This window comes from Epinephelus lanceolatus, chromosome 2 (genome assembly GCF_041903045.1).
Source record: "Epinephelus lanceolatus isolate andai-2023 chromosome 2, ASM4190304v1, whole genome shotgun sequence".
NCBI classification, from domain to species: Eukaryota; Metazoa; Chordata; class Actinopteri; order Perciformes; family Serranidae; genus Epinephelus; species Epinephelus lanceolatus.
The window spans coordinates 25,804,132-25,831,681 of record NC_135735.1 but is presented as its reverse complement, the minus strand read 5'-3'; the positions used below and the strand labels follow the sequence as shown (position 1 = coordinate 25,831,681).

Genomic DNA, 27,550 nt, shown 5'->3' with positions numbered 1-27,550 from the left:
TTACAGCACTTCTGTTATCATATATGTGCAAATTAACTGGGCAGGTGTCAAAATGAGTGTGGTTGGCAATTTTTTCCTCCATGCTGTTTTCTCTTTCTTTAGGTTTTCTCAGCTGAAGAGCCTGAACTTGTCTCACAATCGTCTGGGTGTGTTCCCCGAATGTGTGTGTGAGATCCTCACTCTGACTGAGCTCAACCTCTCCTGTAACAGTCTCCACACCGTCCCTGTGCAGATAGGCAACCTTCAAAGGTGTGACACAGTGACACACATGTACATACACTACATACAAACAATACACATAGTACATGAATACATTACTTAGGATATGAACAAACAGTGCACACAATTCTATTGGAACCACATGAGCAGCACATGAAAAGTACACCAAGTTTTTCTGTTAGTAGTAAATCCAAAAGACAACCACACTGTGAATTTCTGTTCTCTCTTTACTTGTAGAGCTATTTATCTAGATTGTTTTGGTGTGAGTTGCAGTGTTGGAGATATCAACCAGAGAGATGTCTGCTTTTTCTCGAATACAATGGTACTAAATGGCGTCCGGCTTGTGGTGCTCAAAGTGCATAAAGGAGAAAAATTCCACAGACCTTAACGTGAGCATTTTCATGTAGTAACTATTTTCTTTCTACTGCACTATACCCACCAACCCCATAACAGTGCAGAAGGAAACGTCCATCTACTGTTGGAGGAGCTTGTGCACATAATACGGTGAAATCTAAACATTAATGGCGTAGTCCTCGGCTGAGCTGTAACGTAAGCTTCTTCAGAAGTGCAAAGAGAACTAGCCGTAGAGACATGCTGTTGTCTGTGTGGTGATATGGTTGGCAGGTATGGTTTGGTGGAATGAAAATAGTTCCTACATGAAACTGCTCACAACAAGGTCTGTGGATTATTTTAGTAACCGGGTCATGACTTCTGGAAAGAGACATTGCTGTTGAGTTTTTCAATTTTTTTTTTTTTTTTTTGGGGGGGGGGGCTTTAAGTACCACAAGCTGAGTGCCATCTAGTTCTATTATATAAATAAAATAAATAAAACGGGACTGTTTTCTCCTCTTTATCTTGTAGCCTGCAGACGCTTTCTTTGGATGGAAACCACCTCAGCTCCCTGCCTGAAGAGCTGGGTGGCCTGTCCCAGCTCAACAGCCTAGGGCTCTCCTTCAACAACTTCTCTCACATCCCTGCTGTGCTGGAGAGGTTGAGTGCAGTGGACAAGCTGGCTATGGCTGGGAACAGAGTGGAAAGTCTGGAGTTGTGTACTCTGGCCAAAATGAGCCACCTGAAAAACATCGACCTCCGGTAAGAGGCCAGCCAGGGAATAAACAGCTCTCTGCCTCTGTACTTCCTCAGTCTCTTCACTCTCTTTTTTCTCTGTTGGATCAATATGGAAATTGTAATGTGAAGGGGACCCCCCAAACACTTTAAGTTATTTAGTTAATATAAGTAACTTTTTTTCCTCCCTCTGGCATTGAAAGAAAAATAAATGACACAAATACTAGTCTGAACCTCAGCCATTCCTCCCTTCCTCACCCCTCCTCTAAGCCTCACCTTTTTTTCAGTAAACATTTATTTTTAGACGCCAGGTTTGCTGAATACAAATGATTTTTTTTCTGCTTTGCCTTTCCTCACACCTGGGAGCTACCTAGAACTACAGTTGCAGATATTTTTTGGCCTCTTAGCAGCTCCAAAGGAACAGTTGGGGACTAAGTGTCTTGCTCAAGGGGACCTCTATGGTGGGTAATGAGGGAAAGCTCGACCTATTGATTTTTCCTCCCAGTCTGAGGATCAAACCAGCAACCGCTGCTCCACCCACAGCCAGCTAATAATTTAACCTTGGGAGTTAAATTGCGGTTTGGCAATGGCAGACTATATTTATAAGGGCAAGGTGCATCTGTGGTGGATTAGTGAGCTGGCAGCTCTCATAAAAGAGGAGTTGTTGTTTATTAACAGGATGGATGGGGTCATGGATGGAGGGTCTGGATCTCAGCACAGTGCCTTTTCTGACAGTCATGAACTCAGAATTTCCTTACTCATTATTGTCCAAATCATTTTCATAGGTTGGAAGCTAAACAAGGGTAGACAAATCTGACAGGAAAGTTAATAGAGGTTTTCCCCCAGTGAAACAAAGGGCGAGACAATGGAGTGGTTCCAGTTTGTTTTCCAACAAACACAGTAACTTAGAAGTCAGGGTTAGATTTTTAATTAAACCTGGGTGATTGATGTGTCTTAAATGTTTTTAATCTATTTTCTTAAAATTCAAACGAGGCATTTTGAACCAAACAGCTCTGGGAACTACATACCTTCAAGGGCTTTTTTCTGTTTGCATTCGCACTGCCAAAAGGAACGCTGAAGTGGCGTGTTGTAAGCCGGCCAGAGCTTTGACAAGCCCAAGTCACGTCGTATTTCCACCATCACATATATGCTTAGTAAAGCCTGGACCTCATTGTTTGTCTATTTGTCCGTGTTTTCGTCTTGTTTCAAGCTGTTGTTTGCGTTTTGAGTTGTCTGTTGTGTACAAGGCTAAGGGGTTTTCGAAAATGACAATTGTTACTGTTGGCCCAGTCACTGTACACTTTAGTCACTCATGGTTCCCCTTGAGCTGGGAGAGTACCTACAGTGACAATGGACCGAAAAAAGTCCCTCAAAACAGTGTTCCAAGAACTGCGATCATACCTAGTTCTTACGGTGCAGACACAACAAAAAGGGGGATTCTTAAGACTAGATTGTTAGACCTATGAAAAAGTTCCCCCAGTCCAAAAATTGATTGACCTAAAAGATGGCTAAAAAGTTTGTTAATTTTTCGCATGCCCCCCACAATACAAGACTTAAGGAAATTACCATACTGTTGCTTATTTTGGCCAAATGTGAAACAGCACTGACATGTTCCACAGTGGAAAATTTAGAGGACACATGTTTATTACTGTTAATCATTCCTATATTTAACAAATGTTGTGACATTCTCATGACAACGTTTGCTGACGATCTGTCACTGTGGTCTAAAATAGCCACTGCTGGAATATTTTGAAAAAAATTGTTGGCTAATCAGGCAAAAATCCTAAATACCACACTACTGCTATTTTAATTTGGGAAAGTACAACACATTTACATGCTTTAAAGTTAAAAAAAAAAACAAAAAAAACACTTTATTTCCTCATACTGTCTGTGCTCGAACACCTGTTCACCCTCTTTCTGAAACTCTCTGTTTTAGCACCTGTTTCTTTAAGCTCCCCTCTAAGAAAAGCCCAGTCTGTTCTCAGTAGTCAGCATCTCTGGGTCTTCCATATTTCTGTGTCTCTGCACCTTAATTTTAGCTGGTAATGACTGTGACGGAGAATAGCAGCACTTTTTATTGTGAAAAATCACCAATATAGGAATTTAAACACATTCAGACATGTTCCAGCAGGAATATAAGAAATGACATGGTAACAATATATGTATATTTATATATGACAGAAAATAAGGAAAAGCACAATAGGTCCCTTTTAACACTTCATCAAGACTTCCTCCTCTGCTCCAGAAGGGATAACCAGTAATATTTCATCTCTTGTGTTCCCTGTTAACTGCAGTTTGAACGGGCTGCGCTGGGTGAAAAGTGAGAGTCTAGAGGCAGTGAGCCAGGTGACCCAGCTGGACTTACGGGACAATTGCTTGGGCTCACTAGACCTGAGCTCCGTCTGCAACCTGGAGACTCTGCACTGCCAGCGCAACCAGCTGGGGACACTCACGCTCAGCGGTTTCACACTGCGCATGCTTCATGCCAGCAGCAACCGTGAGTAACACAGAGTGCTGATATTATCGCCTCACTGGCTGTTTGTCTGTATGGTCAGGCCCTCCTTACTATGATACATTCATTATATGGACACATATATGAATGGACCAGATGTTTAGCTGCTGACTGCTGCTTTTATCTGCCCACAGGCCTTACGACAGTCAACATCTATCCAGTCCCTAACCAGCTGACACACATGGACCTATCACAGTGAGTTCTGGCTGGGAATAAGAAGTGGCTGTGGTCTCTGTGTTCACTGATTTTTTTAACAGAGGCTCTGATGTCTAAAAATAGTATCTTAATGGAGGTGTAAATGAAGTAACTGAATTGAATATTCACTACCCAACAAAAGCAAACACTGTGGAATCTATTCAGTTGTATGCATGTATAAGTAAAGATGTACATAGTTTTTAATACTATTATTAAAAACGATTGACTTAGCCAGCATGGATACGTATGTGCCTTTCTGGCTGCATCAGTGAAAGATTTGAGAGTTTAAAAAAAAAATATTTAAAGGTAGTGAACCTCACACACCCTTGACAGTTTTCTTTAAATTTTGCTCTCCTTAATTGTTCTGATGCATGTTCATAACCTGCTGGCTGTAAGCCTGATTATGCACAGTAAACATCACAGTATATCAGGGGTGAATATAAGCTTATGTTTCTGAACACCTGCCAGTTTAAAAAATATCTGTAAAATGTCCTTTTTCCAGTCAACCTCCAGTACTGATTGCGGACACTAGCTGTTTTTATTAAAAAGCAGATAGAGACCATTTGCGTGCTTGAATAACCCTGGGGGATATTATTTCGGCCTCTTGTTTACCACTGTCTCAAAACTGTTTACTCATTTGTACTATTAAAAGCAAAATGCCAACTCCGCTCAGTTTGAGTGTTTGCGTGTGTGTCTTTCCGTGTGTGACTGTGTGTGTGTTGAGACAGGAACCTTTTGGAGTACCTTCCGGACTGGGTGTGTGACTGCAGAAAAATTGAGATGCTGGACGTCACGCACAACCTCCTGTCTGAGCTTCCTTCCAGGTTAGTGACCTTATTCTGTCACTAATCCTGAACCCTTCCTGCTGGAACGTTATGGTTTATTTTGAATTTGAATGTATTCAGCCTCATGTAATAAACATTTGTGTCCAGAATTAGAAGATCAGGTGTCACATTACACACAGTCATGCCTTTTAAATGCTCACTCTGTTGCCAAACTGCTTTACATAATGTCCATCTTAAGCATTTGTTACGGTAGTGGAACCATGGAAAGAACAAGGCACCAATAACAGCTGGTATTCGTCTCTTTGTAAAAGTCAGTATCTGTGTCTTTTTGTTGCAACTGTAAAATATTGCTTTCCTATAGTGCTTGGCTCAGAGTCACCATCACTCATTGCCAGCCCTCAACACTCTATATATTCTTCCATCCACTGTACCCACTCATGACTTCTGTGATGTTTCAGGAGAGAATAAAAAGCCGCTGTGCTGGTCTGTTCAGGCAGCCAAGCTGAAAAGGTCATTGGTGGATTAGTTAGCATGGGTTGCCGTTCCTCACAACCCCCCCCCCCTCCCCCCCAGTCAGTAGTCTGCACAGGGGGACGATGTTCTTTGGTTTGTTGCGTTTTTGTTGGTCTGTTCTTTTTTCCTTGTCCTAATCTGGCTCTCTAATGTCTCTTCTGGCCTCCGACAGACTGCTCAACAGCTTGAGTTTGAGAAAGCTGCTGGCGGGGAACAATCATTTGCAGAGAGTGCCTGACCTACTTGACCACATCCCTCTGGAAGCCCTAGACCTCCAGCACAACAAGCTAGCCGAGCTCCCTGAGAGTCTGTTTTACAAGGCCTTAAAGTGAGTCTCTTCTCTACAGATCTTCCTGTTTCCTTTGTCATTCTGTCCTCAAGACTGTTTATGCTTTCACTTGTGTCCTTTAGCAGTCGGTTTTCCTGCTTTGAACCCTGCAGTGTGGTTGCAGTACAGTTTTCAGCTCATATTTTCTTTTCTTGACTCTATGTAGGGATTGTGGTAAAGATCAGTGGAGCATTCCAAAACGTAACTAGAGCTTAATTTGCTCTCCTGTTTCCTGTGTGGTAAATCACTTAATACCCATTAGCAGTTCAAATGGCCTAATGTACTTTACTGTCTCAAAGGCTGAGACGTAAAGGCAGTGACTGCTTGATGCATGATGGGTTTCCTGATATGTTGTCTAAAAGCTGCACAGCTTACAAAGGAAAAAAGTTACACTCAGGACTCACAGAAACAATATATGACTACAGAAACTAAGTTGATAATTAACACTATTCACATTCACAGACACGCACAATTCCAGTAAGCCACAAAGCCAGTGAGGTGTCAACCTTCTTGTAATGTTTGTGGCTTGCAGAGAGGTATCATTGCACTTTAATCACTTTGGACTCTGTTTTAAAACAACAGCGTGACAAGGTTCACTCCCTCGTGTGTCACAAGGACAGGTTTTATTACTGTTCAGTATGTGATACGCACAGACAATGACTTAACAACATCAATTACATAAGAATCAGTGGAGCTCAAATTACTGTCCCTCCTCTCAGTGCAGGTTCAACAGCATATAAATCAATGCTCCACTTGCAGGGATGAATTAACAGTTTTGTTCAGAGGTATCGTCTTTGGTTCAATAAGAATAAGGGTGGAAATGAGAGGGGGAAAAATAATCAACCTTAAACCCACAATTCAACAACCTACATTTATTCTTGCATTTACATCACAACATGTCCTGTATTCTGTACATAATAGCTGGCCTGCACTTTAACACTTGCACATCACATTGTTATAGTGCTACCAATATGGTACATTGCTGCAGCTGTTGTTGTAATGATGTAATGTTAATCATGCTGCTACATACTACTGAATCTCATCTTAATTGGAAATACCCTTTGCTTACTAATATGTAAATTAGAGGTTGTAGTTTGTAAGCTCTCCAGTAAATATTTAAATGAACCCCCACTGCCTGCTCTTAAGAAATGTCCTGAAGTACTTAAGACAAAATTAAAGCACAAAGACAAGATAATGAAGTATTTATGTGCATACTTACTTATATGTAACTAACTTTCACATTTAAATTAATGTCTATTAAATTCAAGCCCTTTCCAAACAACCTTACACAATGCCAATCAAACTTATCGCCGCCATGGAAAGCTCTCTGTGTGTTGCAGTATGCCGGAGTCGTGTTGTCGGGTGTCTGTGGTGACTTTCCTGCGCTGCCGCAGGGGAAATGATGAGTTTTATGTCAACCAGCCAGAGCTAAATGGGGCAGGAAGAGGGGAGAGACCGTAGTGATGGAGCAGCAGCTAGTAGCATGGCGGAAAATCCTATGAAGCATCCAAGAAAGGTTTCTAGAGTGGATGCTTACTCTGTATTCAGAGTGAGGATAAAAGTCAAAATAAGACTTGAAGAGAGCACACCTGGGGGCAGGGAGATAAAGCGAGCTCACCTGCAGGCATACGTCATAAGCGAGCATGACAGTGTTTGTGTAATTACTCTTCACTGCTCGGGGGGGACAAAACTTGATTACTCCAGCTTTCAGTCAAATTGTATTTGCATTTTTTCTTCATGATTCACTTTGTTACAGTAATAGTGACATTGTGATCAAATGTCATGTCGTCAGTACAGATAGCAATACCGTGGAAAAGACAGAAATAGGTGGACTTTCAATTTCTGACCTAAAATGTTTGCTGTTTGTATACATTCTATAGTGGAAAGGGCATGGGGAGGGAAATGCCTCCTAAATTGTATAGAAAAAGTTACATTTGATAACATTATTTGTTTTATTTGGTACTATTTTGTACAAAATATGTAATATTTTCCCAAACCCTGGAGAAGTCTACGAAACTCTTAAGTATTTTGGACATAAATATCAGCCGTAACGACAAAACTTTCTGCTCAGAAAATTAGCTTCAGCTTCTTAAAATCCACTGTAAATGGGGCAGGATTGGGTGTCATTGGATGCAATAATTGGCAGGGTGGATATCTGCATACACTTTTTTAAACTAATGTATCTTTTTTTTAACTTGTCTTCCCTCACAGCCTAAAATACTTAAATTTGTCAGCCAATGCATTGGAAAGTATTCCTCCCAGCAGCCCATCAGAGGAGAGCCTCAGCACGCTGCAGGAGCTCTACCTGACGGGGAACATCCTGAATGAGAACTGCGGTGCTCTGTTGGTTGGACACCAGAACCTGCGGGTCCTTCACATCGCCTACAACCAGTTGCTCTCCTTCCCTGCCAGGTGTGTTACATTTGCCTTCCTGTCCATCAGTGTTCATTATAATTTGTAGTCGATTTGATTAGCTCACTGGAATTTTTTTGTTTGTGTCTCTAGTAAGCTGAGTAAGCTGGAGCTGCTGGAGGAGCTAAATCTAAGTGGCAACAAGCTAAAGACGATCCCCTCCACTGTGTCCAGCTGTAAGAGACTGCACACCCTCATTGCACACTCCAACCACATTACTGTCTTCCCAGAGATCCTCAACCTGCCCGAGATCAAGGTCAGACTTGTTCTGGTTTTATTTGCCTGACCAGTGTGTGTGTGATTATGCTCAGCCTGTGTCAGCTCATGTGTGTTTTGTACATTTGTAGCTTGTGGATCTGAGCTGTAATGAGTTGACTGAGATCCAGCTGCCCGACTCGCTGCCTGCCACTTTGCAAGAGCTGGACCTGACAGGCAACAGCAGCTTGATCCTGGAACACAAAACTCTCAACCTCTTCAGGTGAGTCATTAAACCCAGAGCAGTCAAAAATAATTACAGGTAACTCACTGAAATTTGCATGAAATATAAGCGCCAACACCTTGGCTTTAGATTCTGTAGTTACTGGATACTGGAGGGATATGGCATCATTCTTATGTGTGAAACCTATATGAATATAACATAGCTGTGTGAGGAACTGACGCATATATGTATACCTCCTTCTGCAATTCCTTCTACTGTATTTCTCCTCTTTTTTTAGTCACATCACCACCCTGAAATTAGACCAGAAAGCCACCACGACAGCAGGAGACTCACAGAGTGCCTCCACTCCATGGAAACACGGTTACTCTGAAATGAGCGGACAAAGGAACAAGTGAGTGCTGCTTTGTGTTTCTGTGTGTTTTCTATGTTCATTTGTGAAAATAAATAACTTAATTTTTGTCAGCTGCAAACTGTATCTATCTGAATCGCCAAACTTGTAAATCAAATGACTACACAAGTACTCACTGACTACGTTTACATGCACACAATGTTCCCTTGCTCTTATCTTATCTTATAAGACAATATTCCGACTAAGCTGTTAACAGGGCTAATGACAATAAATACTCCACTCATAGCCAGTTTACATGCAGCCACGCATATTTCGATTAATATGCCATAACATTTATCATGTCAAAATATGGAAAAGTGTCAAGTGCCATTTTTCTTTGTTGCATCAAAATAGGATTTTTTCAGTTTTGCACTGGTGGCAGATGTGTTCAACCATGCAAACATAGCCTCCCTCTTTCATTCCCTCAGCCACTTTGAAAAGATTGTTGTTGCAATATTGGCACATATCCAAAAACTTGTTGATATCGAAGTGTTTCGTGATGTTTAAAAGTAGGTGTGTTTCTCCTGCCGATCAGAAATGTGGACTTTTCTTCTGGGCATGCATCTCTCTCAGCTTTGCAAAGTGTTGGCTAGTTGGTTTGTGTAAAATGCATCCAGGACAACAAACAGAGCTGACCGTAAACAGGCAGGACGCCGTGAGCCGCAAACTTCAGTACAAACCCCAACTGAGACACATATTCCACATTTGCTTTATACATGCCCAAATAACGCTCCTAAAGCCTGAATAATACCAGCATATCCACATCTTAATCAGAAAATTTAACATTCTGAAAAAGGTCTGATTCAGATATCCAAACAGAAATGCTTTTTACATGATTAGTATCAAATTTGGAATATTGTCATATTTGGAATAATAGTGGAATATTAGTGAGCATGTAAAGTATTCACTGTGTAAAAAATCTGTGGTAACACTTTACTTGAAGGTATCTACATAAGGGTGACATGATACTGTCATGAACTTGTCATAAACATTATGTACATGTCATAAACGTTTATGACTGCTGTCATTAAGTGTCATTGTTGACAAGTTGACATTGTTTGGGTTGTCTTGATTATGACAACTTGACATTAATCAAAGTGACATTACCAGAAGTTGTCTTTGTCATGACAAGTTGACATTAAATTTGTTTGGGATGTCCTTATAATGACAACTTGACATTAATCAGGATGACATTACCAGAAGAAGTCTTTGTCATAACAATAATAATCATTATGTCATCTTGTCATAAACACAAAAAGAGGTGCATTTCTTGTTAATGTCAAGTTGTTATGACAAAGACATCTTCTGGTAATGTCATCGAGGACCACAATGGAAATAAGCCTTTGGGCTTTATTGTGTATTTTAATCCTCGACGATTTTTAATTAATGTATGTGAAACTCATCTGCAGTTACTCATGTGTGTTTTTTAATTGTTGTCAAATAAACCTACCTACCTACCTATCCTGGTTAATGTCAAGTTTTCATTATAAGGACATCCCAAACAAATTTAAAGTCAACTTGTCATGACAAAGACAACTTCTGGTAATGTCACTTTAATTAATGTCAAGTTGTCATAATCAAAACAACCCAAACAATGTCAACTTGTCATTGCAAAAACCGAATGAAACTTAATGACAGCAGTCATAAACGTTTATGACATGTACATAATGTTTATGACAGGTTCATGACCATGTCATGTCATAGTTATGACAGTGTCATGTCACCCTTATGTAGATACCTTCAAGTAAAGTTTTACCAGATCTGTTTTACAAATGAAGATAGTTCAGTCTCTTCCCCCAGTCTTTATAGTCTGAATAAAGTGGCCAGCTTTACTTTGGGTCCTCTGCTGTAAAGCACAGAATCACTCTTCAAATGTTGCTTTGGTGCATTGGATATACTGTACATCTGTGTGTTTGGGTGTTGCTGCACAAGCACAGAGCAGGTGTCTACCACTGAGTCAATATCTGAATCACTGGCAGGCGCCTAGCACTGGCACCAGGGCAGTCAATGCACCTTTTTAAGAGTAGCTGGCGCAGTAGAGCCTAACAGTTTTATTGGATTTAATATCTGTAACTATGTTAAGTGCATCAGTGTTGAGAGCCCCGGCAAGCCTGGCTGCTCCTCCAGGGTCATGGCCGCCACAGGGGCCCACACAGCTGTGTCTTTTATCATATGTCACCCCCTGATCTGGAGCTGCTGTGTCGCATGCTTAAGTATGTATGAGGTTTACCTCTGTGTGGGAGTGATCTGTTTGTTAATGTGGATCTGTTGTTTGGGGCAGGTTGTGTGTGTCTGTGCTGGCTGTAGACCGATTTGGAGACGGTGTGGAAGCATGTTATGGCATCTTTGACGGAGACCGCAACGAGGAAGTGCCTCGACTGCTACAGTGCACCATGGGAGATGTGCTGTGCGAGGAACTGCAGCACTCCAGTACTGACAATGTGTACATGTGCAACACTTTCATCACCTCACACAGGTTAGACAGATTTGTTTTTAAGTCTTTATTAATACCTTTTTTTGTACTTGCAGATAAACAGATAATTGACTTAACGAGTTTGTCAGCAGCTCTGTTTGTTTTTGTATTGGACAGGAAACTAGGAATGGCTGGCCAGAAACTGGGTGCTTCTGCCTTGCTGTGTTATATTCACCATGAGCCTTCAGATCCAGGAGGCTACTTGAGCCTCACTGTGGCCAATGTGGGTACCTGCCAGGCAGTGTTGTGCCGGGATGGGAGACCTGTACCTCTCTCCAAGGTTTACAGCTTGGAGAACTGCACTGAGGAGATGGAGAGGGTTAAACTCAGTAAAGCCATCATTACCGAGGTAACACACAGCATCTATGTATGTTTGATGCCTGTTTTTACACTTGAGCCATGATGTAGAACTTTTGATCTAGTGTTAATGTGCAGCTTCATATTCAGAGGTGCATATTTTATGAGGCTATACTCTCATCTACAATTCTAATGGCACTTCTGTTTTATAGGATAACAAAGTGAGTGGAGTGACATGCTGCTCTCGCCTGCTGGGCTGCTCTTATCTGTCTCCCTGGGTGCTTCCAAAGCCCTGGGTACACACTGAGCCTCTCTGTTCCCAGGATGAGTTCTTGATCCTGGGGAATCGAGCGCTGTTTGAACGGGTCTCCTACCAGGAGGCCGTGTGCACTGTACAGGCTGTGCGGGATCCTCGCGCTGCTGCCAAGAAGCTGTGTTCACTCGCTCAGAGTTATGGCTGCAAGGACAACATCGAGGCTGCAGTGGTATCCCTGCATATTGGTGAGGACAGCTGCACCTGTGAGCTACCTGTCTCCACCACTGAACCACGGGGTCCCCCTCCCACCCCTGTGCCTGTGCCTGTGACCGTGACCCCAGGTCCTAGTGACCCAGCCACTCTTTCATCCAGCAGTGGGGTTGTCTCTGAGTTCAACAGTGAGACATCAGCCTCAGAGGTGGGCAGCGAGGCGGGGTCCACCGCTTCAGACGAGCACCCGTCCTCTGGCCCCGCAGCCCGTCCAGAGAGACGCTGTAGCCTACACCCTGCTACAACACTGTGTGGGATCATGGTGCCAGGCTCAGTTGTGGCAGGAACCCACCCAGGCCTATTTCAGCGGCAGCCCTCCTCTGCTACGTTCTCAAGTAACCACTCTGACAACGGCCTGGACAGTGATGATGAAGCTCCGCTTGAGGGTGTAATCTCCAATGGCAGCAAGTTAGAAGTGGAGGTAGACATTCACTGCTGTGCTTTCCAACTACGGTCAGGGGCCCCTGAGAGCCCCAAAGACTTGGACCTTGAAAAGCGAGGCTCTGACTATCCCAATGGCAAAATGCGCAGACAGAACAGCGTGGTGGTTTCTGCTACGAACGGCTGCCTACTGGCTGTATGTGGGAGAGAGATTACAGACCTCAAAAAGTCTCCTTCCACATCGAGTCTGTTTGCGAAGAAGCTGTCCAATGGCTCGGTTGTAGCCCCTGAGGACAGTCATAATCTCATCGAGGTGGCCCTGGAGGCTCCTAAGAAGAAATCTGGCTACTTCACTGCCCCAGCACAGCAGGACCCTGAGGACCAGCTCATTGTGCCTCCTAGTCTGGAGCAGGAAGTCAGGGAGCAGCTAAGAGGCCAGAGCCCTCTAGTCTCAGGCCCCCCCTTGCCATCCATACCCCCTTCCTTAAAAGACCCCGTGTGGGATCATCCACACCCCCCTGCATTTGCCTCCAACCTGGTCCCAGGTCCAGGCCCGACCCCCATCCTTCAGCAGGAAGTCTACGATACTGCCCTCTAGAGATGGGGGACACAGCACAGCGCCATGTGACTGGAATTCTGTGAATGTGCCATTCCAGGGAAGAAGAGGAAATTTTTCTCATACATGGGGGATATTCTAATTCAAGTTGCCATTCAGATATTTTGTGAGGACAAGACAAACCTGTGGGACCTTGATAGTCACTAAGTGATGCTACGCCATTAATGAGAGGTAAAAAAGGGTTTCTGTGCATGGTCTGAGTATCAACAAAATGCAGGCGACCAAAATCCCAATTCATAACAAGACGTTGTGAAAAGGACCGCCTATCACAGACCAAAAAAGCCTGACTTGAGATGGGATATCTCATGTGTTAAAACATGTCAGCAACATTTCCCTTTACTTGGAAAGCAAGCAATCTAGAGGGTGTGTACGGGAGATTGTTTTCAGTGAGGTCGTATATCCTCTCCAGGGGCTCCGTGGTCTCTCAGGTCCTGGAGAGAAGCCCTGTGACTGAAACTTGAAAAAGTGCCTACTGCAGACGACTCAGCCTAGAGCTCCCCCACATCCAGGCTGTGTTTGGGGATGTGAGCTTGTTAGTTAAATTCGGAGGAGGGACAGTGTCTCCAAGAGACCAGCACTGGCACAGCTTCTGCTCTCCTCCTCTTTCTGTGGCTTACAAAGGAAATCAGACAGTATAAATGCTTGTAAGGCACATAGGACTAGAAGATGTGAAGACAAAATAACTGCATTTACATCAAAGGGAATGCTGTGGTCGGGTTTTATTTTTAGCGTTCCCACACAATATGTATAGAATCTTCTATATAGGATAAATTAATTCTATACAGTATAGTACACACTCAAAAACTAGCAGCCAGCTGATGTGGTGTGCTTGAGCTGCTGACACCGAGGCTGAAAACTATTGCTATTTAGAGCAATGCATTTTGAATAGCTGTCCAAAATAATATCATAGTTATTCAACTGTACAGAGCGGATGTGTTGTAGAGTTCAAAAATCCTTATAACTATAATCTGTGACAGTGCATGATCAAATGATCTCCTTAAAAACTACATAGGAAATAAAAGTTTAATTTAAATTTAGTCTGTTTATGGTCACTGGACCCCAGGATGTTTGGACATCATTCTTCATTTGAACAAACCACTCAAGGCACAAAAGCGAATCAGTAATTATACAGTGTACTGTCGAGAGATGAAGGATAGATACAGTATTTGTATGTACTGTATGTTATGATACATGTCCACTGGTACTAAGATTGTACATTTTAGTATATCCAAACTTTGGAGGCTGCTACCCTTTTAAATATGTAAACATCCATCCATGTCCTGCGGGCAGATCCAGTTATTGACATTTCTTACATCTTAGCCAATCTTTTTTTCAGCTTCGCTCTCCAATACACTGCCCACACATCCAGATGACTTTCAGGGTGTGGTATTTTGGCCAATTATAAACAGAACCAAAACCCTACTTTCTTGTACAATCTGGTCTGTGCACATGAGATGTCACAGTTAACCCACAGTTCTACAAGTACACAGAGAGATTTGGGATATAGAAACAGATTAAGCCTTGCTATATTTGATATATTTCTGTTTTTCACTCCCACATATCGCATACATACTATTTCCTGATCAGGCAATGCTTCTGTAGAGTTCAGATCACAGAGTTTATGGAAAAAATGGTTGTCAGTGCAGCAGGAGCAGTGTAAGGTGCTGCAACATGAACTGGTTCAGTCTCTCAATATAAGTAAGTAATGCTTTTTTCTCATTAAAGGAGCACTTAATTCCCCAAATGACCATTTGTATGTCAGTTACTCACCCCGTGTTGTGCTGAATTTGTGAAGAAAATGTTTTTTTCTTGCATGCCTCTGGTAAACGAAGAATCCAAAAATGGAGACCGCTTTTAACAACAGCAAAACTATATGAAAACATCTGTTTACAAACTGTCACACAATTCATGCAGTATATTCCAAGTCTTTGAACAATCGTATGCTCAGTATGTCCCAAACAGACAGCCCTTTCAGATGCAGAACTGAACTGAAAGTTAACCTTATCCATGCTCTCTTCAAAGCCAGATTCCATTGACAAAAATAGTCATTTTACCTCACTGAACATGGGAGTTGCTTTTCTACCACTGCCTCTTTGACATTTTGAAAGGTTAGTTTGGACACATCCACAACTCCACCTCCCTCCAAAGGCCTACTTCCCTCTCCACCATTATGTCGTACGATGCTAAAGTTAGATAGTACTGGTGACTGGCAACAAACAACAAACAGTATGCTAACCGTTAGCAACTGAATGCTGTGTTGTCATATATAATGTTACAGTCTATGTTACATTAGAGTGTTACATTACAGTCGGAGGCCTCCACGTGGGGTAGACAGACAGGATGCGTCGGGAAGACAGACAGGATGCTCAGCCAATTGGTCGGAGTTTTCTTAGAACCATATGAGAATGATACAATTATGAGTTTTTATCTCTGGTGGAATTCACTTACATTTTAGTGTGCCATCAGCTTATTAATAGCATTCTAAACAAAGAAAAGCGTAAAATTTCCAGAAAGGTAAGTATTACTTTAAAGGCAAAAAGTCCAAAAAAATAATCTTAACAAAAGAAATTGCTGTTTTTGTTGGTGGAGTCTGGCTTTAAAGATAGCATATATAAGTTTCACTTCCAGTTAAGATCCCCGTCAGAAAGGGCTGCCTGTTTGGGGGGCACTGAGCATATGACTGGATAAATGACACTTGGATTATACTGCATGAGTCATGTGAGTTTATAAACAGATGTTCTGATATAGTTTGGCTGTTGTTAAAGGTGGACCCCTGTGATGTCATTTCATCATCAATTTTCTCCATTTTTGGATTCTTCGCTCACCAGAGCAATGCGAGAAAAACAAGTTTTCTTCACAAATTCAGCATGACACGGGGTGAGTAATTGATATACACATGGTCACTTGGGGGGTGACGTATTCCTTTAAGTCATACAGTGCTTCAGCAGTTGATATCATCAACTTTCAATCATTTCTTAAATTATTTTTAGGACCAGTCATATTTATCTCAGCTGAAAGTGATTTGGTAAAAACTACATTATTATTTGAATTATCAGGTAAATGTTATGGAGCCCTGGAAACCTCAGTTTGCCCCTTCCTGAACCTCCCCACCTTGTGCCAAAAGAGAAAGCAGCTCTGCTGGGGCTGCTGTGGTTGTAAGAAGGCCAAAGCTGGGTAATTGCTCATGTCAGTGATTACTACATTAGTTGTATATATTTGGTTGCCACTCCAATTTGGTAGTGGTGCGGTTCTGGCATTCCACAGCTGTTGCATAGCTGGACCTTTCAGTGTTCCCTTTTAGCCTTAAAGTAAACACTACTCAGTATTTTTTTAAAGGAGAGGCCCTTTGTTTCATCCTACTCATGCTCTGCTTGTGACTGAAGTCTTGTGCTTCGGGGGTTGTTGTTTATTAAAGCAGCCCCTCTGTCCTTTCTTTGCTCCTCAAGAATGAGTGAGAAATCAGTGATGAAGCCTTAATTGATGTGTGAGCCTGAATCTTTTCTTTGCAAGTTTTTGTCTCACACGGTTAAAAGCACTTTGTACATATAATAGAAAATAGTGATATTCAGAGTTATGTATATTTGAGTTTAATATATGAGATATTCAACATAGCGTGCTGGGATTATTGTGGCTTCCCTCAGTCCAACATATCACCTCTTGTCTACGACTACATAGCCAACAAAAATGATGATGAAGTGACATAATGGCAATTCATTCACAACATACATTCACTTTTTGGTGTGTTTTTAATATGACAAACATTTACTGTTTGCTTTCAAATACGTCTGAATTTTACAGAATAATATTTAAAGGTCCAGTGTGTGGGACTCAGGGGGATATACTGGCAGAAATGTTGTGTTTTCGTTACCTTGGAATGAGCCATTGATATCTACATAGAGAGCAGGTTTTCATCCACATAGATGGCCATGTTGCACCACCATGTTTCTACAGTAGCCCAGAACAGACAGACCAAACATTATTTTAGATAGAGCCAACCGCATTTTCACGTATTCATGTCAGCTGCATAGTAAAAATAATGGACATAGGTAGAGAAATCACACATCAGTTTGTCGACTGCCATTTTTAAGCCTCAGGTTCGGCATTTCGGCTGTAGCCATCTTTGTTTTTTGGAGCCAGATGTGACCATATTTGGTCAAGAGGTTTGAGCTGTGGAAGAGTGATAGATGGATCTTACTGGGAAGCTGAGGACACTATCTGCAGACAGCCTGTCACTCAAGTGGTCCCAACCTTAGAAATGGGTGTTAATAAAATGTAAATGGGTGAGTTGTAGAGCCAGCCTCAAGTGGCTGTTTGTTGAACTGCACTTTTGGCACTTTTTTAGCAGCCTATCTGCAATGAGTACGTCAGAAAAACACTGACTTTTTAGTGTGAAACTGCTTTATAAATTGTTTGTACTGCTTTAAATCACCAGGTGCATTTATTTTGGAGAGGAAGAGCCCTCTGTGGATAATTCAGCCCTAGTAAAAAAAAAAACCTGAACAATGAACACTGAAGGAATTCTAACCAAGAGAAATTACAGCTGGTTGTAATCTGCAGCCTTCACCACTGAATCCCCCTAAATCTTACACACTGTTCCTTTAAAATTCAACATCAGCACCACAAACAGCATAATATATGTTAACCACTACTCCTTAGCTACTCTAACACTATCTGCCAACATCACTCTTACTTGATATAAATATGAATTATTGGGCCCCCTGCTGGCGGAAGATGAGGAATTACAGTTATTGTTGTTTGTTATTCATGGCCAGTGTTGATATTTGGTTGAAACATTGTGCTAAGTGATTACTAAATATACAGGCAGACCTGAAAATGGATTTTAAAATCCCTCTACAATAATTACATGTTTTGAAAACAATAGACTAAGATGATAATTACTATAATCCACAGCAACAAGACGATATTATCCTTATTATGCTATTTAGAATTCAGAGACTGATTCAAACTAAAGTTTTGGATTTTACTTTTTCTAAAATGAACAATAGTGAATAATATTTTATAATGATGAGGCTAAGAGTTTGTTTCCAGTCACTTTATTGATCCGACTGTGCAGTATCTGAGATGCCAAACGCCTGGGACTCACGCCTGTTGTATGGACTGAACATGGATGGGCGCTACAGGTGTAACCTGCCACAGGAGGAGCTAGAAAAGCTATAAGACAGATTATGATTGTGATTAATATTACACATATGAAATGAGCTGGAGGACTGAACTGTTGAGCACGTTCAGAGAGGAGAGACTGAACTTTGCTTGAGGTTTAAAACAAAATGGTGGGAATTCGCTCATACAAATATGCAAAGTGTCAACTGTATATATATTAAATCATGTGTATCAGATCATCCATCACCTAAATCTACAAGAATCCTATTTCTCAATGTGTCTGAAAATGAATTATGACTGATGTGTGATGTGTGTAAATTGGGATTGTGTGTGTAAGTTGCATTTCTCTGATTATTTTTTGAGTGCGTCCCTTCCTTTGGCTCATTCACAGCGTAGTTTTGTTTGGACTGCAATGCACTGCTACATTTAGTGCTCTTCAAAACCACCTCGGTCAGTTTTTTCATACAGTCGTACAGTCTGTCTCCTGATTAACCCATATACTCACTGTCTTGTCTGATATACATTTTCAACATGAAGTATAACAGTGATCCATCAGTAGACTAATCAGTGTGCGTGTACATATGCCAACTGTATGCGTAGCTACAGGACGAGGGAGCATAGGGTACAGTGCATTGGTGTACGATATTCCCTTTAATTCTTTAGTGGAGGGGGTCCAGTCGTGAAACACTCATAATCCCCTTCGTGCACCATAATAGAGAGTGTGTGTATTTGAGTAGGCTACAGTGTCTGTTTTCTTTAACTGCTGATTCATTTCTTAACTGTAAGGGATCATTTCCTCTCTGCACAACTTAAAAAGCTCCCTGTACAACTACATTGCAAAATGTCTGTGTTTGCGTGTAAAATGAAGTTTAAGTGCACACGTTCAGTAAGTGTATGCATGCCCGTGTGAACAATGGACTGACTGTAATTCTGCGTGGGTATGGTGAATGAAACTGATCCAAGATGCTCCAGTTGTTTAACATGTGACCAAAGTAGCCATTGTTTAATCTCACAGTTCCTTTCTGTACATTATTTTCTAGAAATGCTTGAATATTTTTTTTCTCGATGCCAAGAAGCCGATGTTTATTTTTGTACTTCATTGTTTCATGCAAATTTATATTTCCCTCTCTGCTACAGAATTTAAAGTGATTGGGATTCTACAGAAAAACTGTCACTCACCACGGTACTTTATTTGAAGGTACTAATTAAAGCTGTATTTAGTGTTGAAAGCATGCTCTAAATATAATCATCAGAAAAGCATAGAGAACATACAAAATGTGATTTATTTGTACAAAATGGAGCATATCTAATATTTTGAGGTTTTTATTCTAGCATGCAGATTAATGCTAAAATTGAGTTTTATGTTGAATAATTAAAAGATGTATTATTTAGGAACAGGACTAACAATGAGCACTTTTGCTGTGTATCAGACAGAATTGTACTCCCCTTGAACTTTGAGAGTGGAAGACGGTCGTTATTTTTATTTGAAATGCTGCTATCATTAGTTTTGAGCAGACGAGCTGTTTTTAAATTAACTTTAAGCCAAGTAGCAATAAAACTTTTTACTGTGAATTTTTTTGTCCAGTGTCCATTTTGCTCATCGTTTTTATGATGATTTCATGCCAATAAATATCATCAAAATGACTCTTTTTGGTTAATATAAGATATGATGTCTACAGTTTGTTTTGCCATAATGTAATAGGAGTTTATTGATATATTTCCCTTAGTTTCCACAGACCAGAGATGCTTGGAGGAGGCAAGATAGGGGGCATTTCTAGGATTTTGTAACACCCGGGCCTCGGCCTGGACCTCTGTCGGAGGGTTCAGGACATTCTCCCATGGCACTTTTTGTTTGTTTTTGTATAACTGTACGCACTATTATTATTTTTTGCCTTTATTTTATGGGACAGATTAACGTGAAGGGGGGAATAAGAGAGGGGATGACACACAGTAAATGGCCACAGGCTGGAATCTAACCTGCGGCCGCTACAGCAAGGATACTGCCTTTGTACATGGGACACCTGCCCTAAACACTGAACTACTGGGCACCCCAGTCACCTTCTTAACCTTTTAAAAAATCCCACAGTGAATCATTTTTACTGCCAGTAAAAACTGCCATAGACCTTTTCTCCTACTCAGATAGCCTTAATCAGAGCTAATCAACTACTTTGTTCAGGGGGCCACATTATCAGACAGCACAGGGCCAAGGGGACGGACAATACTGTATGTTCACTTGACACAACATGCCACCACATTTTCAAAACTTATTCCATAGTCATCAGCAAGCTTGCAACAACAGCGACATGCAGAGGAGGGCTTTCCTCATCAATAATGCATGTGGTGATTGGCTCTTACTGAAAACACAGGAGTGCTCAACTGGTATATTGTGGCAAAATGTACGTCATTTATGTGATTTTTTTTTTCTTCAGGTTTAAAATTGTTTTTATTTGTAACAGAACTGACTCCCAAAAATGTATCTGTAACAGAACAGGATTTGCCCACAGGCTGCCAGTTGAATAGGGCTGGTGTAAATGCACAGAAGCAGTACTCAGAATTATAAAAAGAATCATAAAAAACAGAGACACTGTCTGCTGTGAGATATGCACAGTCAGTCTCATGCGTTGAAGTCATGAGTAAATCCCTGAACACAATAGATCTGACATCTATTGGTGAAACTCTGAATGACACCCTGCACTCTGGTATAATGGCAGGCAAATTATAGGAAAAAAAATCTTTAATGTGACAAAAGTCCTGGTATCATTTGTTTTTCTTGTAAATTATGTAAGACCTTTCAGGAGGAACAAAGTCAGACTCTTTGCTTCTTTTAAACTGAGTCTATGGAGGAGCTATCCTGTCACTTGTTGCCCTCACTTACACAAACCAAGACAGAATAAAAACTTCCAAGTTGTAGGACAACACTGAAAGCAATGAGGCTGTGCTACACTTGTTTCCTGTAATGCAGAAAATACATGTGACACTGTTTCAAGAGCTCGAGACATTGTGTTTCCAGAATTAGCTTTTCAGTCCAACCCTCTGTATCGACATCCATCTGCCAGGATTAGTTATCTACAGACTGAGCTTCACTCGCTGAGAGCTAAGGAATGCACAGTAATTTCAAACTAGAATAGGGCTGCCACGATTAGTCGACTAATTGATGACTAATCGACTATTAAAATAATCGGTGACTATTTTAGTAGTCGACTAATTGGTTTGAGTCATTTTTCATAGAAAAGCACTATAAAAGTACCCCAAAATACTCTTACTGCAGCTTCTTACGTTCAGATATTGGCAGCTTTACACAGTCTCCCGTGACAGTGAACTAAAACCCTTTGGCGTGAGTATGAAACAAAACATTAGATGATGTAATTTTGGGGTTTGGGCGAGACAGGGCGACATTTTTCAACATTTTAACACATTTTTTTGATGAAATGATTGGTCGACTAATCGAAGAAATAATCGACAGATTAGTCGACAATGAAAATAATCGTTAGTGGCAGCCCTAATCTGGAACACAAATTATTTTACTTTAAAAGAGATTTAGGTCTATGAAACCCCAGGGTACTGTACCTGGGTAACATATCAGAAATTCTTAAAATCATTGGCAGCGTCTGATATTCTTGGTTGCAAGTTGCTGTTTGTCTCAGTCACACAGGTGACTCCTCTAGAAAGAAGGACTTAATATTCTGGGATTATTTCTGCCGATCAAACTGTTTCTCAACCTGCCTTTTAATTTGCCGGTATTATTATACACAAAGTTAATGAAAAAAGTAGTAATAAAAAAGGTATAATTTAAGTGTTTTATTATAGTGACACATTTATAGAAAATAAAACAGACAGTACACATGTATGTAAACTGGATAAGCGGTAGGAATAAAAAATTATTCTACAAAATCAATTTAAAAAGCTTGTTCAGAGTAAAAAAATGGATAAAAAGCTAATTCACAGATCACATTCAACAAGAGTGAATGCATAGTAACACCTAATATGACAATAAAAAACTATTTCCATGTCAAAGAGATCCATTATTGCTCAAATATGCCACGGAGTAAAGCCTCAAAAATGATTGTCCTCATTTGCTCTTTGCCTCTTCAGCTCCCGCACTGATCTGAACGCTCTGACAGCTAACACTGCGCCGAAGATGAAAACAAACACCCCCACCACCCCAAAGAGACCTCCTGCGATATCCGCACCGTGGAACTGGCACTCGAAGCCCTTGTGCCCTTTGCTCTTGTACATCTGCTCTCTCTCCTTACAGATGGGGTCGTTGTAGGTCCCCTGCAGCTTAATGAAGTAGAAGGCCAGCGCAGGGATGTAGCCCAGGCCGATCAGGAAGTTCACCAGAGCCTCCCCCAGCAGCACGGGGGGCCAGCGGTATGGGACCCTAAAAATTCCCAGGGCTAGCATGGCACACACATAGATCATCAGAACCCCACCGCAGGCCATGGTGAAGACATACGGAGGACGCGAGAGCTGATGGAACAGCCGGTCCAGCTCCTTCACCCTCTCTGCATCGGCTCCGGTGAAGGCCTGGGCTCCTCCAAAGTGATAGTGGTAGACCCCACCAAGGCTGGCCAGGTCACGGTAACCCCCTTTGTTGCTGTATGGCACTCCGGCACAGATGACAATAAGGAGATTCAAAAACAGCTCCATCAGCTGGCAGAGACCTGGGAGACACAGCAACAAATACAATACTGACGTTAATGTGAAGCAACGTGGTGAGACTAGGGCTGAAATGATGACTAAATTTATTGTTTATTTGTCAACAAAAAATGTTTTTTCAAGCAAAATTGACAAATATCCTCCTGACACCCTGTGTCCTCATACAAGGACATCACATTCTGGGTTTACTGGACCTTATACTTCATTCTATTTACACCTGTTGTCCTCATTCGTGGACACTTTTTTTGTGCCCAATCCATGTAAAAACAAGATGGCAGCTGACACAAAAGTGGACAAGGTCCAAAACCTGATCACATTTGATGGTTGAAACTTGTTTATTTATAATTAATAATGTTTGTAGTTTGATACGCCCCACAAATTTTAGCGCAGGAACAAGCTAAGACACTGTTAATTAGAAAGTACTCGTTTGAGGACATAAAGAATTTATCATCAGCTCATTGAAGGACCTTGGAACTTTATTATCGTCTCGTTTGAGGATGTAGAGACTTTATTATTATTGACAATGTTTAGTTTTTTATACTTATCAGGTCCTACTGATCCCAAAGAGCTGGACAAAAGTTCGGGTCTCAGGAGGATATTTGATGCCCGCTTGTAATTTGCAGTTCCCTCTTTATGCTGCTGTTTGTCAAGGACTCCCTTGCAGAAGAGATTCTAAGCCTCAGAGGTAATATTCCAGATAAAATAAAGGTTAAATAAATTTATAAATTATAAAACATGTTTAATAAGTGATTAAAAAGTGGAGATAAATGCAACAAAACCATATTACATTTTGCATTGTCTAATGTATCTGAGGGCCATTCTAATAAATTCTAGAAATTTTTAAATGTTGTTGAGCACATGCTTTGATTGTAACCAACATGGCGATGTATTATATGGATGCATCCACCCAGTGTGTGCATCCTCTGGACTCCATGTACCATGGTGCACTGAGGTTTATTACCAACTGTAGGCCACTAACTCATCACTGTATCCTGTGTGCTCAGGTTGGCTGGCTCTCCTTACAATTTCGTAGACTTTTTCATTGGCATTCCCTTGTTTTCAAAGCTATTGGCCTTCTTTCAGCATATTTATGTGTGTACATTAAGCAAAATTTGAAAATGGCTATGCTATCCATTTACATAACATGTTTTTACTGTCTGTAGCAAGGGTACGTACAGAGTTTGGCAAGCGAACATTTATGTATGCAGCTTCTTATATGTGGAATCTTCTGCATAAGGACTTAAAGTTGCTCTCAGTGGTTCCTCTCGGCCGTTTCAAAGCACTGTTGCAAGATTTTTGCACACAATCGTCTATATGCCAATGTCACGGTGTATCTTAGCTGGTCTTTGTAGTCATATAGTTCACCTCTAGTATATATTAACAAACTTTTTGGATTTTCTTTGTAGTAATTTAGAACTGTACATTTTTATTCTGTATTTTTGTGCCACGTTTTCTGTCTGTAATTTATGTTGCTGCCTGTCTTGGCCAGGACACTCTTGTAAAAGAGGGTTTTTGTGGTAAATAAAGGTTAAATAAAAATAAATAAAACATTTCACAGACCTAAAAAATAATTATACTTGCCTCTGCTGGTTAAGAGGTATCTGAGATTGTACAGAGCTTGTTTGTGTTGTTGCTCATAATACTCCCCTTCAGGGTGATACGCTGAGGTGTCTCTGGACCTACAAGGTTGATACAATGGAATTAATTCTTTCTCTACAAACATCTTACATAAAAATGCCACAGATGGTTAAAAAAAGTGTTTGAGGATGACATGACAGTAAGTATACAGTACAGTCTCGAGGGTCCTTCACGCTCGTGGTCTCTGTAAGCAGGTGGCTCGTTGTGAGAGACAGGTGTCACGTCCCTCTGTCTGTTTTGTCTGCCCCTCCTGTCACCAGCAGAGCCTCTCTCGTCCACGTCCCTCGGCTTTTGGTTGCGACCCCTGCCATCGTACGAAGCGTGGTCTCTGTCGTGTGAGTAGTCCCTGTCCCTGCTCCTGTACTCGTCATACTCATCACCCCTGTGGTGGTGGTGTCGTCCCCTCTCTGGCATCCTCACCTGCAAACACAAGGAGATTATGGGCATGAATCCTATTACAGACCCTCATAAACAAAGTGGATGGTTGGCTTGTGTAGCTGTAGCTGCCACTGTGGACAGTAAAGCAGCATGAAGGATTATTTAATGAAGATGAATGGCTGGCTGGGAAGGTGCAGGACCTCAGACAGAGAGGTGTCTCCACTTGTGAAAGGAGATATGTTGTGGTAATCCAGGGGCCCACAGAGATTCCAGCAGGATTCATGAATCTGATCACAAGCCAGCAAACTAAATTACACTTTTACATGATCAGGCCTACTTTACTTCAACATGGGAGCCCACAGAGGCCCACAATTCATAGCAACGCTCTTCCTGATTGCGAAATGAAGTCGTGTTTTGGCTTCATGTTTCTACTAAGTGATTAGATCTAGGCTCATTAGTAATAAAAGACATATCAGCCTATTATTTCCTACCTTTGGACTCCGTGTGATCTTGTTGTCGTTTGTGCCGAGAGAAAAAAACAGCCCAGGTTTTTTTCAGCTTCCTGTTTGAGATTTCCTGCTGCTGCCTCTCACCTGTGCTGTGCCACGCCCACTACTATAGAGCTCATTGTAAACAGAAAAGTCAAATTTCTGCTGCTAACATGTGTTTTTGGCTTGTGTCCCCAGTTTGTAGTAGTTTAACATCACAGTGTGTTGGAGGTATACATTATGCATATGTATTGTTATACTTTATTACACTGTAAGCACTTTATTATTGTTTATGACACACTAAACCAGACAACTACGTTTAATTCACTGCTTAGTTTGACCCAAACATCATAGGACACAAGCAGGTTCACTAGAGTTCAATATTAAACCGAAAAGTTTATTAAAAGCTGTTGTTTCAATTGTGCCCAACTTCCAAAAACAAAAATCTTGCGACTCATGCCCCAACCCGGACGTGAACGCACAGAGCGCACGCGGCCACGCTTCAATCGTGAAGCTCGTGCTGTTAGTCCGCGACATTACTTCCAGCTTTTCCTCCGAAGCATGAATATATTTCAAAATAAATGTCTCTTTAAAGTGACTTCAGTGTCAATGAGTTCATTCTCAGACCCACACCCTGTAATTATATGAGACAGATTGACTTGATAGAGTCTATTCATGCAGCTCTCTGATACAAGTAATGACCATAAGAAGGTTAAAGATTTTCTGTTTCAATTGAAGAGCAAGGTCTCTGCTATTAGTTGAGATAGGCTCAAGCTGTAAGGGAAAGGATGTCTCCATTTCCTCTAAGATTAACCTTCCTTTAGGAACCCAGCAATGAATGTATATTACCAGTGATCATAATAACCCCACACAGAATATGGTAGATAGTTTTTGCAGTAGCAAAGCTGGGTTTCCTGCTAGTACAGGCAACTGGCTCAGGACTTCAGGCCCAGAGGCTCTGGGCTGACTCTCAGTTTTTTGGGAAGGGCAATATAACTAATTAAAAACAATTTTAACTGACACAATAGGTCAGTTTATAGAGCCAGGTGTTGAGCTTGAAAATCTTAAGCATATTTTGCACTCTGCACTTTTGTTGTCTTACTGTATACAGTGTTGAGGAGTAACTAGTTACATGTAACTATCCATCCATCCATCCATTTTCGTAACCGTTATCCTCTTGAGGGTCACGGCGGGGCTGGAGCTTATCCCAGCTGACATTGGGCGAGAGGCGGGGTACACCCAGGGCAGGTCTCCAGACTATCACAGGACTGACACATAGAGACAGACAACCATTCACACCTATGGACAATTTAGACTCACCAATTAACCTGCATGTTTTTGGACTGTGGGAGGAAGCTGGAGTACCTGGAGAAAACCTACGCTGACACAGGGAGAACATGCAAACTCTGCACAGAAGGGCTCCCTCCTGGGATTGAACCAGGAACCCTCTTGCTGTGAGGCAACAGTGCTAACCACCACATCACCGCCCTTACATGTAACTAGTTAAACCTAAAAATTAATGTAGCTGTTACTTACAGTTACTGAGAAAATATATACAATTAAATTACAGTTACTAGTCAAAGGGATACATTTGAATATATCCTTCAAGGTAAAAACACTTAAATGTGGGATAAAACATTAATTCTGTTGCTTTGCAGCTTTTCACTGTGGAAGAAAGCTTTATTTTGGCAAAGAATATTCTGAGACATTTTTAAGATTTACTACACAGTTACGAAATGTGTGAGAAAAGTAATAAAAAGGTGTTCAAATGTAATAAGTCCCACTACTTTGATTTGGCATTAAAATAGTTAAATTACTTATCAGAATCAAAATGCCTTTTATTGTCATTGTATCATTAAAAAAACACAATGAAATTAGGCAGTTAAAATGATATCATCCATACAGTCAACCATTTAATCTTTCACTATTAAATAATACAAAATACTGTAATCCAGAATTGATTGCTTCTTGGTCAGTGTGGAGGTAGGTTGTTTATACATCCATAGATCCCACACACATTGCATGAACATCTCTGCTGAGTACTGACTAGAAGTCCTGAAAGTACTTGAGAAAAACAGGGCTAAGATCCTGTGGGACGTCAAGTGCCAGACTGACAA

The 27,550-nt window shown here is 41.2% G+C and overlaps 2 protein-coding genes across 3 annotated transcripts in view; one reads left to right on the top strand and one right to left on the bottom strand.

Annotated features, from left to right (window-relative positions):
* The window catches only part of phlpp2 (PH domain and leucine rich repeat protein phosphatase 2), a 47,833-nt gene extending 32,538 nt beyond the window's left edge, over window positions 1-15,295 (top strand). For both annotated transcript variants that reach the window (XM_033627603.2, XM_078175709.1), the window contains exons 7-19: window positions 103-249; window positions 1,081-1,311; window positions 3,579-3,781; window positions 3,931-3,991; window positions 4,720-4,815; window positions 5,462-5,617; window positions 7,829-8,029; window positions 8,123-8,285; window positions 8,377-8,507; window positions 8,746-8,859; window positions 11,138-11,332; window positions 11,447-11,678; window positions 11,839-15,295. In XM_033627603.2, the coding sequence (XP_033483494.1) occupies window positions 103-249; window positions 1,081-1,311; window positions 3,579-3,781; window positions 3,931-3,991; window positions 4,720-4,815; window positions 5,462-5,617; window positions 7,829-8,029; window positions 8,123-8,285; window positions 8,377-8,507; window positions 8,746-8,859; window positions 11,138-11,332; window positions 11,447-11,678; window positions 11,839-13,131 (3,223 nt within the window). In that variant the 3' untranslated portion in view covers window positions 13,132-15,295. The remainder of the gene's footprint in view (window positions 1-102; window positions 250-1,080; window positions 1,312-3,578; window positions 3,782-3,930; window positions 3,992-4,719; window positions 4,816-5,461; window positions 5,618-7,828; window positions 8,030-8,122; window positions 8,286-8,376; window positions 8,508-8,745; window positions 8,860-11,137; window positions 11,333-11,446; window positions 11,679-11,838) is intronic.
* Window positions 15,296-22,183: 6,888 nt separating this feature from the next.
* On the bottom strand, window positions 22,184-25,571 carry marveld3 (MARVEL domain containing 3). Its single transcript, XM_033619303.2, has 4 exons — window positions 25,437-25,571; window positions 24,722-24,987; window positions 24,511-24,608; window positions 22,184-22,934 (listed from the first exon to the last, which is right to left on the bottom strand). The coding sequence occupies exons 2-4, from the start codon at window positions 24,979-24,981 to the stop codon at window positions 22,324-22,326; spliced, it is 969 nt and encodes a 322-aa protein (XP_033475194.1). The 5' UTR covers window positions 24,982-24,987; window positions 25,437-25,571; the 3' UTR covers window positions 22,184-22,323.
* Window positions 25,572-27,550: the final 1,979 nt, after the last annotated feature.

Bases quoted from the DNA above. Each gene is read 5' to 3' on its own strand.
- marveld3 (XM_033619303.2), bottom strand. From the start codon at position 24,981: ATGCCAGAGAGGGGACGACACCACCACCACAGGGGTGATGAGTATGAC. The intron at 24,609-24,721 runs GTACTGTATACT...TCAACCTTGTAG, and splicing joins CGTGAAGGACCCTCGAGACT to GTCCAGAGACACCTCAGCGT. The intron at 22,935-24,510 runs GCAAGTATAATT...TGTGTCTCCCAG, and splicing joins ATACCTCTTAACCAGCAGAG to GTCTCTGCCAGCTGATGGAG.